Source organism: Bactrocera dorsalis, chromosome 4 (assembly GCF_023373825.1).
Source record: "Bactrocera dorsalis isolate Fly_Bdor chromosome 4, ASM2337382v1, whole genome shotgun sequence".
Classification (NCBI taxonomy): domain Eukaryota; kingdom Metazoa; phylum Arthropoda; class Insecta; order Diptera; family Tephritidae; genus Bactrocera; species Bactrocera dorsalis.
This window is the reverse complement of record NC_064306.1, coordinates 16,385,970-16,402,963: the sequence shown is the minus strand read 5'-3', so window position 1 is coordinate 16,402,963 and position 16,994 is coordinate 16,385,970. Positions and strand designations below refer to the sequence as shown.

Genomic DNA, 16,994 nt, shown 5'->3' with positions numbered 1-16,994 from the left:
TGACATTCACAAATCACTTCATTGAAATGGTTTGAAACTGATTCACGCTAAATCTCTTTGTGCGACTCTGATTTTGCGCCATCTACTTGTCAGCATTGGAAATCTGTTACATTATCACAGCTGATTTAGACACTACAAAGGGAAAAAAATGTAAACAAACAATTTTTTTTTAAAGCAATGAATCTAATTTCACCTGAAAAACCGACTTAACAAATGAAAAATGCATCCACTATTTCTATTATATGGAAAATATTTGAAAAAAGACGGCTTTTATTGATAAATATTAAGCGATGTGACATTGAATGCAATAACATGGGTTTTTTGATCTTTTACAGGCAGTGAGAATATTTTTCTGCGTGTGTATGAATGCTTGTAAATCTGCAATTCTTTAAATTTTCGGTCTGAACATGGTATTAGATTATAACAATTATCAGAGAACGTTTATTATTATAATTTACGGTCTCTGATAAACCTGCTCTAAAATATACGTTCTCTGGATGAACATTTCAATCAGTCGACAATTCAGTGCTATTGTGACCTCAGTAGACTACCGTGGTTGTGAATAAGCTAAAAGAATGTAGTGTAGCGAAAAGTTGTGTTAGTATTTAATTATACTGCTGTAGTTAACCATTTTTAAACAAATTAATCCATGAAAATCTGCAGCAAAAATACAATATTTGCAATAAGAATGAAATTAAAAAGAGTATAAGTGTGAATACAAAAAAATTGTTCCATTAATATGTGCTAAGAAAGAGAAAGTAGTGCAAAGTTTGAAAGGAGTGCAATTCTAATCTTTACAATAAGTTGATAGAATCACTAAAACCATTCGTAAAGAAAATAAGTATGTAAACTCAAAACCAATAGAAAAAAGTAAAATTATTATTATTTTCAAGTGGAATTCTTGACAACGGGTCCTTAATCAAAAATAAAACACAAGCTATTAAACATAAACACCTCCAATTTGTTGAACAACTAGCTGATATACTGTTGGGCTACAAAATGTCAGGACAGGCAGCAAACAGCCATAGCAATCAAAGAGATGTCGAAAATGGTCTCTATCCACAAATGCCGTCTGAACGTGGCCAAGCAACACAAAAACCGACAACGTCTCGTCCACCACCACGTCGTCAAGATACAATTGACATGGAAGTTATCCCATTGAATCGTAGCCAATCCGCCCCTACAGGAGTTGAAACGGATGACCGGCGACGGGCGCGTCGTATCTTTGATAATGTAAGTTTTTTTTTAAATAATTGCGTGAGATCGAATTTAGAATATATTTTAGTATATACATATAGTTTTAATTGAAAATCAGATCAACATTTTCATTTCTTCGAAAGTTGAAGTACCTAGAATAGAGAAAGTAAGAAATAATAAACTTAACATTACATCAAAGTTGAATTCATTTGAAATTTTTATGACTCAGAATCATAATACTGTATACCTTTAGCTTATTTTACACAATGTTGTTGGTTATTAGATATTTTTTTATAAATATAACAATTCATATCTGTTTTAAACAAACAAAGGTATGTGGGAAAGCAAAGGTAGCTATTTAATAGGGCATCGATGAATCACAACTGCATTGAAATAAATATCTGTGCATGTGTTATGCATACTTCCGTGAGTTTATAAATGTGTATCTTTATGAATGTGCAGTTATTTTTTTACCTTCCGCTCCGTTGTCATAACTTTGTATAAACGTATACTTATACAATGTAATGTGACAAGTCAAGTTGTTCTCTATCTACCTCTTCGGTGTTTCCCTTGTCAAAAATTTCTAACTTCTTTTTTTCAGTTTAGTATAGTGTCATAATTTTGTTTATCCTAATACACCTGTTGCCATTTCACAATCACCTTTATCGATGCCATATTTTCTCGGCGACGTTAAATCAACCAAAAAAAGCAGATATATGTACATATATCGTCACCTGAAATGCAAAATAACGTAACAACATTTTCGGAAATTTACAGTGGCATGAATGAAACACGAAATAAAATGGAACATGAGTGAAAAAAAATTTTAATATTGGTTAAAACTGGTTTATATCTGAAAGCAGAACCTGAAAATGGTGGACATATGTAATATTATGTATTTAATTTGAAGTAGTGAATCCTAATCAATAAGACACTCAATTTCGAATTTTTTGATGATACGTTATTTTGCATTTCAGGTGACGATATGTACATTTTTATCATATTTGTGTTTTCTTTGCTTTATAATTTGGCTTTTCACATTTGCACTTTCCAGTGCTTCAATTTACGTTTTGTACCTACCAATTGAGCCATTGGCAATCTTTCCCGTGTATTTTATATCTTTTTCTTTAAATGTTTACATTTGCTTTTTTTTTTTGCAAACGAACGGTATTCAGAAACCAGTTATTTATTTTTTATTTAAACATTCTTTAGTAATTAGAAATTCATAAGATGAGAACACGTACATACATATGTAAGTCGTGAAATATACATATGTATGTGTACGATATTTTACTTAACTAAGCATTTTGGAAAGTTGCTTTGGTTGGGGTTATACAATTGATTTCTTATCTATATTCATGTTATTACTATTTGCGCCCTTGATACATACATAAGTATGCACATATATATCTACATAAATAAGTAAACATTAAGGGGGTCATCCCTTGTGACGGTTCAAAAGTTTTTCTGCTATTGCATAAATCCAATACAGAGCAGACCTGAATTTTCAAACCTGTTTTTCTCGAAACTACATTTTTCAAACTGGCGTTCCGATTTCTCAAAAACGTTTCCATCGATTGCTTTAAAGTTTTAAGTTATATGATATATTCATTACACATGTGGCTATCGCCTGAACCAAAATTTTTGAAAAATATTGAACCGTTTTTTTTTTTTCATAAAAAAGTAATTGTGAAAAATCATTAAATTCATTAATTCATCATTAAATAAAAAATTTAAATTACAATGTATGTAAAATATCCTACTTTCGGCAATAATCCTACAGATGAGCATGTATTTTTTATTTTGGTCTGTTGGAATCATGGACGCCGTTTGTGTGCCTTTTCTTTCATTGGTGCCATTAGACTTAATATTTTGTAAAAGTTTGGAAGTTTGGTGTTTTTTTCATTTCATTATAAAAAATCCTAAAAAAAACGGCCGTCACACCGGATGAACCCATTAATACATTCGTGCTGATTTATACAGTTTGCAATAAATTGAACTATATTTTTGGGAGGCAAGTTTGTATATACTTGGTATACATGAATTAAACTTGTTATCTAATCTTTGGTTAAAAAAATCAAATATTGTTTTTGTAAATAAAATCGAGTAGTAACTAATGCTATAATTACATTCAGAATGTTCGAACAAGAAAATAATAAAACTTTAAATATTTGTCGTCGTGAAATCATCCCAACAATCTTAATAAAAATACATATATGTATATCTTTATATACATATATTGTATATAAAAAGAGTTGTGTTATAGAGCCCACACACGACACACAAATCCATTTTGCGTTCGTTCTTCACACAGTTAACATGTGCGACAGGCAAGCGGAACATTTCTTCGAATTTATTTCTAATGTAGCACTTTTATCTATTTCTTTGTATTTCGTTAATAAGTTATTCCAACTTTTATTTTTCTCAATTTATTTTTATATTTATCAGATTTTTTATAAGATCAATAAATTCAGATACGAAATCTTTATTAAGGGCAGAGCCTGCTTTAGAAGCTTCAAATAATCGCTTAAATCTCTTTAAAAATTATCTAACAACAAACATAGTTATAGATTGGAATTCGAAATATTGTCGAAGCTAGAAGGGAAATAGTGACCGAGCGTCTGACAGATACATACATACAAGTATGTATGTATATGAGCGCTTGGGGCAAAAGCGAAAAGCGCGATTTCTCGGTTTTTTATTTTTACGATTATTCTTAATCGGCGGGCAAAGTTGGAATTGGGGCAAAGTTTATTATCTTTGGCATAAAATTATCTTCTATTTAAACTAAAAAAACTAAGAAAAGTCAAGTTTGAAAATATTTTTAAACAAAATAAAGTAATTTTTTTTGGGAATTTTCTTAGTTTAACTAGAAGATAAGTTATTAAAAAACATGAATATCTTTGAATTTTTTGTTCCTTATAAATGCATATGCGAGATGCATCGGGTAATTGCTTCCCAAAGGCAGAATATCAAAGATTTCGTATTCAAAAAATTTTGTGAGATGTTGAATTATATGACTATAAAGCTTAGAAATTTCGCTTGAATCAATTATTTCTTTCCCTTCCAAAAAAATCCTCAAAAAAAATCGATTTTTTCAAGCCTCTAAAGCAGTCTCTCCCCTTAACACTTGCAATTGTCCGCGATCTTCATTGCTCGGCGACACGAGAGAAATGAGATTTTGTGCGCTCACAACGCCATACACGATAAACATGTTCGCGCACCGATTGTAAAAAATCAAACATTTTCGCGAACATGGATCGGTACGCGAACAAGCCCATACACGAGTAAACCGCATGTTTACAATACCGATCGAACGCACATGTGTGCCCGTGTATGGCCTCTATTAGTTACACCATTATTAACTCAAGAACGGCTAAACCGATTTGGCTGAAAATTGTTGGGGAGGTAGCTTAGAACCAGCGTAAGGAGATATGATACTTTTTATCTCTTTATGTCAAAATTTAAAGAGGCGAAAGCTCTGTGCAAGTCGTTGCCTCGCAAGTTCATAACCTAACAAAAACAACGAATAACTTATTATGAGAAGTGTTTGAGTGCTCTTTAATCGTAACAAAACCGAATTTTTGCGTCGGTGTGTGACAATAGAAACATAGCTCCATCATTTCCCACTGAAGTCCAATCGACAGTCATTCTAGTGGACTGCACATAATAAACCGGTTCTCAGGCGTGGAAAGACGAAAAAGTCGGCTTGAAAGGTTATGACATCAGTCTTTTGGGATGCACGTGGTATATAACATACTTAACGACTGATTACTGAGCCAGTTATAATCTATTTATCTGCGTATTTGGTCCAGTTCTTTTCTACTATTCCAAATACTTAGCAATTTTATTATTTTTGAGGAAGAATCTGTTTAAAATTGTACGGATATATTCAAAACATGAATTTTGAAGAAATAATTATTATTTTTAATATAATATATTTTTTGTATTTATGATTTGTTGGATTTCCCTGAGCCCAAATTCAACAATACTTTCCCAAAAAAAGCAATACTTTATTAACACACGAAATGCTTTATGATCCATTTTTTTGTAAACTAACACAAGTTGCTTCACAAAAATCCTATATCTCATTAACTAATAGTTATAATCCAACTAATAGAAAATAGTAGTAGTAGCCAGAGGGCGCTTGTTTGGTTCTATTGTTTGTTTAGTTGTGACAAAACTACATGTGAGTTATTAATTATTTTCGTAATGAATGCTTAGCGAAAAAGCTTTGACTGAAGAAGAGAAAGGAAAAGTTATGGCATATTATTAAGAGAGTTTGTCAAATCAAAACATTTCAAGACGATTCAATAGGTTGAAGGATATTGTGAGAAATTTGTTTACAATAACGGACTAATTATGGAAAAAAAGAGAAGTGAGAGGCCTCCAAAAGTGAATGAAAGGCAAAAATGTAGCATTAAACAAATAAGACAAGTTAATTTGGAGACAGGAGTACGGCGAGTACAAGAAATACTTAGAAGTAAATTAGATAGTATTTATGACAAAAAATGCGTCCAACTGTCATTGACCAACAAACACAAATTGGCCAGGTTTCGTTTCGTCGAAAAATATCGCTAGTGGAAAACCGTTATTTTTACTGATAAAAATAATCAATATTTTTGGAGACCACCCGGTTAGATGGCCCAATATTGGAGGCCTAAATAGTCCTCAAAGCAGAAATTTAAGTGACGAAATTTTGGAGGCGGATCACTCATGGTTAGGCCTGGGATAACTTACACAGGTGAAACTCCAGTTTTCTTTGTAAGAACAAAAATTGACTCGGAATACTTCAACTGCACAAAGCATTGACCATTTACCAGACGACAATGCAGCGATTCATCGTTCCATGTTGATTTCTTGCTGGCTTGGAATATAAAATTTCTCGACTGGTCTACAATTAGTCCTAACCTAAACCCTATTAAAAAGCTTTGGCCGTGTTATCAGCCAAGGTTTTCGAAGAGAGGAGGCAATTTGATAATGTTAAATGACTAAGAAATGCCAGCGTCGAAAATGGGCAACAATTGACCAAACCGTTATCCATTCGTTAATTAATTCTACGCTTGGAAGAGGTTATTCGGAACAATAGAGGTCATACATCTTATTATTAATCATTTTATTTTTCTCTTAAATATTAAAAATATAATGCGTAATAAAAGTGGCTTTATAATAATTTGGTTGCGCTTATTCAAATTAGGTTTGAGAATTGACATGGTATGGTTAAGTACCTTTCATTTTTCGCTGATCTGTCATCAAGGCGACATGAGAAATATCGTGCAGCAGTTCTCCAGTTTTTCCATTAGATAACGTAAACAATTTGGATTTGCTAAGACATACTTAAATTAGGTTCAATTTTTATGCAATGTAAAAAAACACTATTTGAGAATATTATATGCATGAAAATCTTGTGACACCAATCCCACCATTTTCTTGTTGTTGTTGTTGTTGTAACGGTTTATAAATCCCCGTTAGGATGGTAAAGGTTATCCATGTTATCGTCGACGTCATTTAACGGGAGGCCCAGGAAATGTGCTGTTTCGACGTGGTCAGACGAAAGCGAAAGAGGAGTTAGATGAGAGTCATTGTTAAGACGATCGGCCGATTTGTATGAGCGCAAACCTCCCGGAATTTGACTTTGGACCTTCCAGTTTAAGTCATTAACAGTGGTATTTTGGAAGCTAAAATTGCACGTTGGAAGGAAGGTGGAATTGATATCAAACCACTGAAAGTCCTTAGAGAATGCGATGTAAAATGTTTAAGGCAATGCCATTTTTGTTCGTATCCCATAATTGACGCGGACTTGAAGGCTGATATGCCGAAATGATCTTCGCGAAAAGTGTGCGAACTTCAGTGGCATGGGAAGAAGCTATCGCATCGTCCATCATTTGATTCCAGTGATTATCATGTTCCTACAATTGTAATGGCTGACATACTTCTTAGAAAGTTGCACACACCGTACCATTTACAATACGCAATGACACAAATGAAGTTGAACCGCGTACATTAATCAATAGCAGCCGAAGGTAGAAGCAATTGTCGTTTTTCGGGTGGATTGTGTAAATTTGTTTTAATGCATTAGTTGAGAACACATCTGCATGTCCATCTACTTGGTGGCCTTAGTTTCTGCGTAACAATTTCTTCGACGTTGCATTCTGTGTATAATAATAATGCATTCCAAGGTATTTCCGAAAAGAGCAATGTTTTCGCCAAAGGGATCACTGACGAATGTTGAGAAAAAATCGTCAATATCGATTTTGTTGTTGGCGGTGTTTCCGTTGGCTGTACTGTATTCTCTGGGTAGAAATACACTATTTGACAATTCTCCAAATTAAGTTCGAGATGTACAAAAGTCGGAAAGAAAATATCCTACCAAGCGCTTCATTGCATTGCTAATCTCACCTCGTTCAAGGCCAATCATCGCCATGCTTTCTTTGGTGACGTACTTGCAATCTTTTTTGATCGATTTTACCGAACTGCAATCCTCAACATTGATATGAGTTTTGAATATCTTCGATAATATTGGCGAATAAGGTACGATCCATGTGTTGCCAACTCCGATATTCACTTCTCTAAATTGAATGCTGAATATTCTGCAATTGTCGTCTGGTGAGCGACGCCAATAGAGTGGATATCCATCATTTCCAGTTTGCGTTTCCGAAAGAAAAGCAGGTGGATAGTGTTTTGCGCATTTATTGTCAGACATACAAACCAAAGTGGGATTGTGGTGTCCGTAAGGTCCATGAACCATAAAGACTTTCACCACTTCGTATAATTCTGGATCTATCTCTCGATCAATAAACTATTTTATCAATTTGATCTGGTGTAACCACCATCCACCATCTAAAGAAGAATATGTGCGTGCGGCAAACCTCTTTTTTGCCACTCAACAGAGCACATCCAGCATCTAACAGCACTATATTTATATATATAGATGTTGCTTCAAGATAAAGTTCATCAAACATCGTAGTTGTTGTTTGAAAAGTCGGGTTGTGACATTGTAACGATACTGCTGATTGATCGCGATTCATAATTCCGCACGCATCCAGCTAGTACTCGTGCATGTGCTTTGGGCTGCCAATGTATATTGATGGCAAAAAGAACACCGACCGATATTAGCGCAACCTCTTCTTGGCATTGTAACAAACTTAAATCTGCAATTGATCACTTTGTGTGAAACATAAATAAAGTTTTCACTGAGTAATTTTCAATAATTTACCTTTTGAATAGCCGATATAAAGAAAGCAATCGACAGAAATTGTACGATTCGAGTAATTTACAAATAAATAAATTGAAAAAAAAGAACAAAAAAATGGAAAAAAAAATTTATGAAAAAGTCACTTTTTGGAAATTTACGCTCGTAAATCGGTTGAAAATTACCATTTTCAGATTTTTTTTTACAAACCATCCTCATTAGATTCCCTTCAAAGTGGTTCAGGTCATTTTTCATTTCATGCAACGGTTTAGTCAGCTCTAGCGAACAGATATAAATTTTAACTTATTTTTATATATAAGATTAAGATAATCCTAGAGAGATGAGAAACTATCAAGAAATTTTACGAGCTTATTTACCGTTAAAAAGTTCAATTCCCACGTTCCAGATTAGGTGCGCAAGTTATATACAAACATACGTATGTATCTATTTCCTTTTGCTTATGCACAGCACTCAAAAAATTTTGTAACTGAATTTCGATAGCATTTGTCGTAATGTACTACTATGTTTTGACATTTAATTTTCCTAAAATGGGCATTTGAGCGATTTGAAGTTTGTCATTCAAGCTAATCATTGTTTTTAAGGATAAACTTGTTTTTATGATAAAGTAATACTCATAGACATATATGGACACATGTTTTAAAATATACTATATGTGCGTAAATAAATGTGTACTAAGTGTAATACCCCTTATGTATATACTACTAGGATCAAATTTTACTATGTCTGAATTTATTGAACAGAAGTGCGATAATACACCTCATATTGCATTGGTTAATCGTGATAATTTCGCCACATTTTCAACTAATATCGTGCCGCAATCACCGCATTCACCAGATTTACCTTCGTGTAACTTCTGGCTATTCAGCAAATTCACATGACCACTCCGAGAACACCGTTTGACTCAATTGAGGATATAAGAGAGAACTTTACCTCTTAATTGCCTACTCAGTCCGAAGTAGCACCTGTTGGCAACCTGTAGTTCTGCGTTGGATTTCGAGGGTGACGTTGTTATTGGTGTTAATGTTGGTTCCAAGATAGACAAAATTATCTACGACTTAGAAGTTACGACTGTAAACAGTGACGTGGGAGCCAAGTCGTGAGTGCGACGACTGTTTGTTTGATTACAGGAACAGGATATATTTCGTCTTGCCCTCGTTCACTACCAGATCCATTTGTTTCGCTTGCTTATCCAAACTGAAGAGAGTAGAACCATTCATCGGCGTATGCCAGCAGCTGTACACTCTTGTAGAAGATTGTACCTTCTCTGTTCAGCTCTGCAGCTCGAACTATTTTCTCCAGGAGTAAATTGAAGAAGTCACACGATATGGAGTCGCCTTGTCTGAAACCTTGTTTGGTATCGAATTGCTCAGATAGGTCCTTCCCGATCCTTACGGAGCTTTTAGTTTTGCGAAGATACCAAGGTTTGTTTCGTCGAAAAAAGGCCTTTTTTCATGAATTTTTTTAGAAAAAATTATTGCTGTAGGTTTATTTTACGTATTATTATATGAAAGTACAACATTTGAAGGATTTTATCGAAAAAGTAGCGAGGAATAACGGATTTATCGTCGATCTCTGCAGGCACCTCGAAAAGAAGTTTTTGTGCGGTGACCAGCCTACAGCATCACTGGATCATCTGAAACCAAAAAATCAAAATGCCGTCTTTAGTTTATTAGTTGTCTTTCAATTGACGTCGAGTTTTTAATTTTTAAATTTTCAAGCCAAAATGACGATTTTAGACGAAAAAATCGACCTATTTGTTATTGTAAAATTTTGGAAAAACTCGTCGTCATTCGAGAGCTATATATATGTAGAATATTTGTACAAAATTTCAAAACGATCGATGTAGTGGTTTTTTCTGTAGGCTGGTCACCGACTTTAAAAATGACATGTTTGGGAAAATCGATTCAAAGTTCTCGCCGCTCAGCGCAGGTAGCTGGAAGGCGCGCAAACCTAAGTTAGAGGTACCGTTACTCAACCTGCTGTAACTTCGTTAGTTTGTCTCCGAATAACTTTAAAACTTTAACACAATATTCTTGAGATGTTGATGGTTCAGAAAAAAAATAAAAAAAATGGAAAAAAAAGTTGTCAAACCTATGAAATCTGCTATGAGAATAGAAATCGTGACATATACGGCGAAATAATTTGTTCAAGAAAATTTTAAAAGTAAAGGTCTAAACTGCCTGGTAGAGCGAGCGGGAACGTTAAAATTAATATAATATCAGATAAGAGACATGGACTACAAACTGACCCATTCACGAGTTTTACAAAAAATATTATACCAACGAGTGTAGGCAAATTTATATGTTTTAAATGGTTATTATAAGGGGGAAGATTAACCTGAAATCCCAAGGCAAATGATTTAAGGCAAAAAGTAAAAATTGTTTTTGAACGGACTCTAACTTCTCTGAATGGATAACTAGGTTTCCAAACCACAGAAGCATACACTAATGTGGGCCTCACCAAAAATGTAAAAATAATTTTTGTAGTAAGCGGATCTCTAAATTCTTTAGTCCAAAGTTTAACAAAACTTACAGCGCCTTTAGCTTTAAAAACCGTATAAGATACGTGAAGATTAAAATTGAGTTTGGGGTTCATAGTTACTCCCAGATCAACAAAACTTCATACTTGCTCCAAGCTAAAGTTTAGTATTACGTATGAAGTCAGGTCTACAAATCTACATGAAAAGCACATCGTTTTACATTTTTTTTAAGGTTCAATGGCATATCATTTAATTTAATTTTTTTTTTGCAATATATTTTTTTATATAATGAATCTGCTTTTTGTTTTTAAGGGCTAACAATAAGTTATAAAATCTTAAATCTATTTAGAAACTAGACAAGCTCAAGCAAGTGATTGAGCTGTTTTGGTGATACGTTGCTCCTTAGTACGCAGGCATATCTCTTCTTTTAAGGCATGTTTGATCGCAGGAATGTACCAAAGCATTAGCCCAAGGGTTTGGGTGATCTGGGAGTATAGATATATATTTAATTCTGTTGTCTTCTACTTCTTTCTTTACCATAGAAATACCAAGGTCTTTATGGATATTTTCATTACGCATGTACCATGGTGAACACGTGATTATCTTATGCATTTTTGATTGAAACCTTTGTATTATATCAATATTAGTTGCACAGGTCGTAACCCACAGTTGAATGCCATACATCCAAATCGGCTTTATGACCGCATTATATAAAAGCACTCTGTTGCCTAGGCTAAGTTTGGAGTTCTACAAATGCACAAAAATTTATGATTTTATGATTTACGGTAAATAAAGCTCAGAATATAGCAACAAAATTTCCATCTGAGCTTTCAAAGACGCGTGCTTTGAAACAAAGTCATGGAAACGATGCCATGAATGTTTTAAAACATTATCTGCTCAACGAGGCAAAAGTTTTGCTGAAAAGTGAACCAAAAAAGTTACAACGTTCTGCCAATTTTGCGAAAATAAACCACCACTTTGTTTAAGATTTAAAAAAAATTCACAAATATTAATAAAAATATTTAAAAATTTGTTTTGATACCAAATAGTTTTATTTCATTTATCAAAAAATAGTTCTGAATCAAAGCCAGCGTGACCCACCGGTGGCTCACGTCATTAAACAAATAATTGAAAATAGGGTGTTTTATGTTATAACTACAAGGCGCGTTCCAAAGTAAACAGGACTTTTTGAATTTATATCTATAAGGCTTGCACTAGCATACTGGCGGCCATACCGGCCAACGAGCTAAAACACTCGTTCGACAAGTTTTGGACCGTCCAAAAAGTTGTATTGAAGCAGAAGAAGACTATTCTGAATAAGATAAATTGATTTTGCCGAAAAAAATTTGGTCTGTTTTTTTTTAAGTCCTGTTTACTTTGGAACGCACCTTGTCTATATTACTAATTCTAACGTTTATGTAAAACAACGTAATTACATTAAAATAAGTATAATCTTTTAGCATGACTCAGATGGCGATGGCTTCATTAATATTCACGAACTTAAAGGCCTTATCAATGCAGGCCTCTGCAGTGATATTCCCGATTACATTGCTTCACAAATTCTTCAAATGTCTGATGATGATAGTGATGGGCGTTTAAATTTCGAGGAATTTTATCAAATGTCCCAAACTCACAAATGGATGATAAGGAATATTCTTACCAAATACTGTCGCTTGGTTGTTCCGCCGCCAAAAGCAATCGAAGGTGACCAATTGGGTAAGTGGAAATGGCGTTCCTACAAAGTTTTTATTTCTTACTGGATTTTTTTTTAATATTTAATATTTGCAGATGGTGTCTATGAAAAGCAAATGTCAGTCTGCCCACCACCACTGACTATGGTTATGTTCTCCATAATTGAAATTTTATTTTTTTTAGTGGATGTAATACATTTTCAGTGAGTATAAATTTATCAAAACTAATTTATAATTTTTAGTACTAAAATATTATATTACGAAGAATAGCTAAATCGGCTAAAAGAGCTCGCTATTACACTAAAAGTACAAAAGTATACATCTATTAGAACTATTCATTATTAAAAACAAGAAAAAACGTTAAGCTGCACCGATGCTAATATACTCTTCACAGGTGCATTTCTTTTAGTAACTATGTGTTCAGTTTATATGGATGCTATAGTAATCCGATGTGAACAATTCTTTCGGAGATTATATTATTACCTTAAGCAGTAATCTATGTCAAATTTCGAGAAGATAATAATTGAATGGCAGCTATATGATATAGTAAGCCGATTTGAACAATTTCTTCCGATATTACATTATTTCTATGAGCAATAACTCTTACCAAATTTCGTGAAGATATATCGTCAAATGAGGAAGTTTCCCATACAAGTATTTGATTCCGATCATTTAGTTTGTATGGCAGATATATGCTATATTAATCCGATCTGAACAATTTCTTCGGAGATTACATTATTACCTTAGAAAATAACCTGCGCCAACTTTTGTGAGGATACATAGTCAAGTGTGAAAGTTATCCATACAAGAACTTGATTCCGATCGTTCAGTTTGTATGGCAGCTATATGGTATAGTAGTCCGATTTTGGCAGTTCCGACAAAAGAACAGCTCTTTGAAGAGAAAATGACGTTTGCAAAATTTCAAAACCATATCTTAAAAACTGGGGGGCGGACAGATAGACAGACGGACATGGCTAAATCGATTCAGCTCAACATACTGATCATTTATATACATACTTTATAGGGTCTTCGACGCTTCATTCTGAGTGTTACAAACTTCGTGACAAACTTAATATACCCTGTTCAGGGTATAAAAAAAGAACAATATTGTAAACAATTCTTATTTTTTATGAGTATTCAATAGACATTAACATATTTCTAGTGTTCTTCAGTATAGTTTATATTAAAATTGGTTTGATTACTAATTTAAAATAAATACGGGCTGTCATGATTGCAAAAACCAATTATTCATGTGGTTGTTGCTTTAGTGACAGAATTCTTCCGAATTGACAGTCCTTGACCGGATTAAAAAATCCAGGTCCGAAACGTTACGATCGTTTAACGGTAGGCCGCCAGTAGTAAACTCGAATCTAATTTTCACGTTCCAAATTTCAATTTTGCTTCCTTTCCAGCTGGAAATGGCTTACATTCGTAACAAAATTTCAAAAATATTCTACAAATTTTAAACGTTTAATCATCTAATATATTTGGAATACTTTCAAGCTTCTCTTTTATTCTTAGGCGCATTTTACGCAACCCTTTAAACTGAGAATTTTGATGTTACTAATTTCTTTAGATAGTATGTAATGAGGTATTGGACTGCGACCTAGGGTCTATTGCGCCCTCACCTATATCACATATGGTCACCAAGGTCCAGCTTCCTGAATAATTCCTCATAGCTGGGCGCTACTGAGGTGATGTGATCTCTGTCCATGTAGATGGAACCCAGGGCCTTAAGCCTGCTTCTGGAAATTGCTGGACAATCCAGAATCAGGTGTGCAGATGTTTCCTGTTCTAAGTCGCAGAACCGGCAGTTTGCGCAAGAGACTATGCTTAAGTTGGACAAGTACTACCTGAGACTGCAGCACACTGTGTAGAGCGCGACATAGAGACGGAATTTGTCACAGGGGAGATTAATTATTTCCTTAAACTTAGAGGGGTTGTACCCTCCTAGAAGCAGCTTTGCATGACGCATTTTTGCTGCCTGCTTCCAGTGTGTTTTCTCTCCATTCTCTTCTCATAAAGAGTGTGAGCCCCACTGCGATGCGTGTTTCTGATCCCGTCATTTTGGACGCTGTCGGCCAGCACATTTCCGGCTATGCACTCTTCTATTAAAAGCGATTTAACCTCATATGCTCATATGCTGAAAACGTCCCATTGGTATGGATAGCTTGCTTGCGGTCCCGCAATGTCTGCTCCAATGCTTTCCGGTGTTTTCGAGCCGTCAATGTACCACTGGACTTCTTTCTTTAAACCTGCTTATATTTTTTGCAGAGACGATCCTAACAACACTGCCAATATAGGTGAAAATACGAATGGCCCCGCAGCGACTCTCTTCATTTACAATCCCTACAAGCGTTACGAGGCTTGGCGTTTCGTCACATACATGTTTGTGCATGTCGGCCTGATGCATCTTTTCATGAACCTTATCATACAAATATTTCTGGGCGTCGCTTTGGAACTTGTACATCATTGGTGGCGTGTAGCTTTGATTTACTTGGCTGGTGTGTTGGCAGGCTCGATGGGTACTTCATTGACAAGTCCGCGCATTTTCTTAGCCGGTGCCTCTGGTGGCGTTTATGCGCTAATCACAGCGCACATTGCCACCATAATTCTGGTAAGTTATTGCATTTTAAACCATTATAAATTAAATTAAAAGTATTTCTTTCTATTCATTTCCAAAACAGAATTATAAGGAAATGGAGTATGCCATAGTGCAGTTATTTGTATTTCTTATATTCTGCTTCACGGACTTAGGTACTTCTGTTTATCGGCATTTGACAGATCAGCACGATCAAATCGGTTACATTGCACATTTATCAGGCGCCGTCGCGGGTCTATTGGTAGGTATAGGGGTGCTGCGAAATCTGGAAGTACGTCGTTGGGAAAGAATACTCTGGTGGATCGCCATTATACTCTACTTTTCACTTATGATGACCGGTGTTTTAATTCATGTGCTGATGCCCAATTATTTCCCACGTCAAGAATACAATTAGATTAATATCGAGCAATCAACCGAATCGCTAAAGCATACATACAATCTGACATAGCAGTATACGCATAAAAATACAATATTTTATAACATGTTTACAGTAATTATATAATTATATATAAGCGGGACAGATTACTTACATTTTGATATATTTATACAGTTACGCACATGAGCAACATGGACGACACATAGTTGCATTTTTGGTATTAAGTTTAAAGAGCTAGTATCAAGCCCAAAGTGCCTTTAGAGTATTTTATACACATAAATTACTCTACAACAAAGTAAAAATATAAATTTATAATAAAGTCATACTGCATTTACCAAATAGGATTATGTTTGTTTGCAACTCAAATGTTAAAATCCTTTGTAAAGACTTAAAGTAAAAGAAATATAGCTATGCATATCTTTCCGGGAGACATTTTCAAAATATTTGACATTGATGATTTTTTTTTCAATATTATTTTATTTATTGGATCTGCTTTTTTTGTAAGTCTAACAATAAGTTATAAAATCTTATATCTATTTAAAAACTAGACAAGCTCAAGCAATTGATTGAGCTGTTTTGGTGATACATTGATGATGGCAGCCAAATAAAATGCATCTGAAGGTTTGATAGCAGATTAAAAATGTATACACATTATGAATTGATCTATAATAAATATTTCGAAGATATTAAAAGTTTTAAGCAAAAATATTTATTCTCTGAATTTTTATACAGATTGCATAAATTTAACCACATAATAACTTGTAAAATAGCTTAAAACTTTTTGTATGAATTGAACTTTGTATAGAAGTTACTTTAGTTAAGTGGAATTGACACAAAGATCAAAAGTATTCAATTATGAAAAAAATAAAAAGTGACAGCTTTAAACGTAAGCTTTTGACGAACTTATTATTACTTTGCCGTCGTAAGTTTTTATTGAAGAAATAATTCGATTTATGTGGAAATTGTAAAGAAATATTTGGTATTCTGCATATTTTTGCTTTATTAATATTGGTTAAAAGAACACGTATAGTTTCCTTCTGTTTACAAAGCTCAGCTCTGCTGTAATCATCAAATCGCGACTAGCCGAAACTCTAATACTTACAACTATTTTTGTATCATCTCGTGGCCTGAGGAAGAAGTACATCAAGGAAAGGCATCGAGGATAGAAGAACATCGAAATATTTTTTATGTTCAGGAATCGTTATATAGAAGACACTTCATAAACGCAATTTAAAGTGAGAAATAATTTATTTTATGTGATAAAATTAAAATCCACATGGATTAGCCAACCGGCTAAAGCTTATCCTTGTGAAGAAATGCCTACCAGAGACGGAGTTAGGGTTTAGAGCGTAGGCATCCGACCCCGCAGGTTCCGCACTTAGCAACAATGGCGGCACATGCGCGTGTAGGAAGAATCGTGCATGCCGTTTGAAACA

At 34.2% G+C, this 16,994-nt stretch overlaps 2 protein-coding genes across 4 annotated transcripts in view; one reads left to right on the top strand and one right to left on the bottom strand.

Moving 5' to 3' along the window:
- The window catches only part of LOC125778145 (uncharacterized), a 98,191-nt gene that overhangs the window by 17,467 nt on the left and 63,730 nt on the right, over positions 1-16,994 (bottom strand). The window lies entirely within an intron of this gene.
- Positions 513-16,448, top strand: LOC105222191 (protein rhomboid). 3 transcript variants are annotated; one of them, XR_002183805.3, is made up of 6 exons: positions 513-1,233; positions 12,350-12,605; positions 12,678-12,783; positions 14,855-15,197; positions 15,268-15,672; positions 15,733-16,448. XR_002183805.3 is itself a non-coding variant. In XM_049454670.1 (6 exons), the coding sequence occupies exons 2-6, from the start codon at positions 1,000-1,002 to the stop codon at positions 15,574-15,576; spliced, it is 1,248 nt and encodes a 415-aa protein (XP_049310627.1). In that variant the 5' UTR covers positions 513-841; positions 894-999; the 3' UTR covers positions 15,577-16,448. The 3 variants fall into 3 exon arrangements, 2 of the variants coding, with proteins under 2 accessions (XP_049310627.1, XP_011197708.1); XM_049454670.1 differs by having other exon boundaries at positions 513-841; positions 894-1,233; positions 15,268-16,448; XM_011199406.4 differs by having other exon boundaries at positions 514-1,233; positions 15,268-16,448.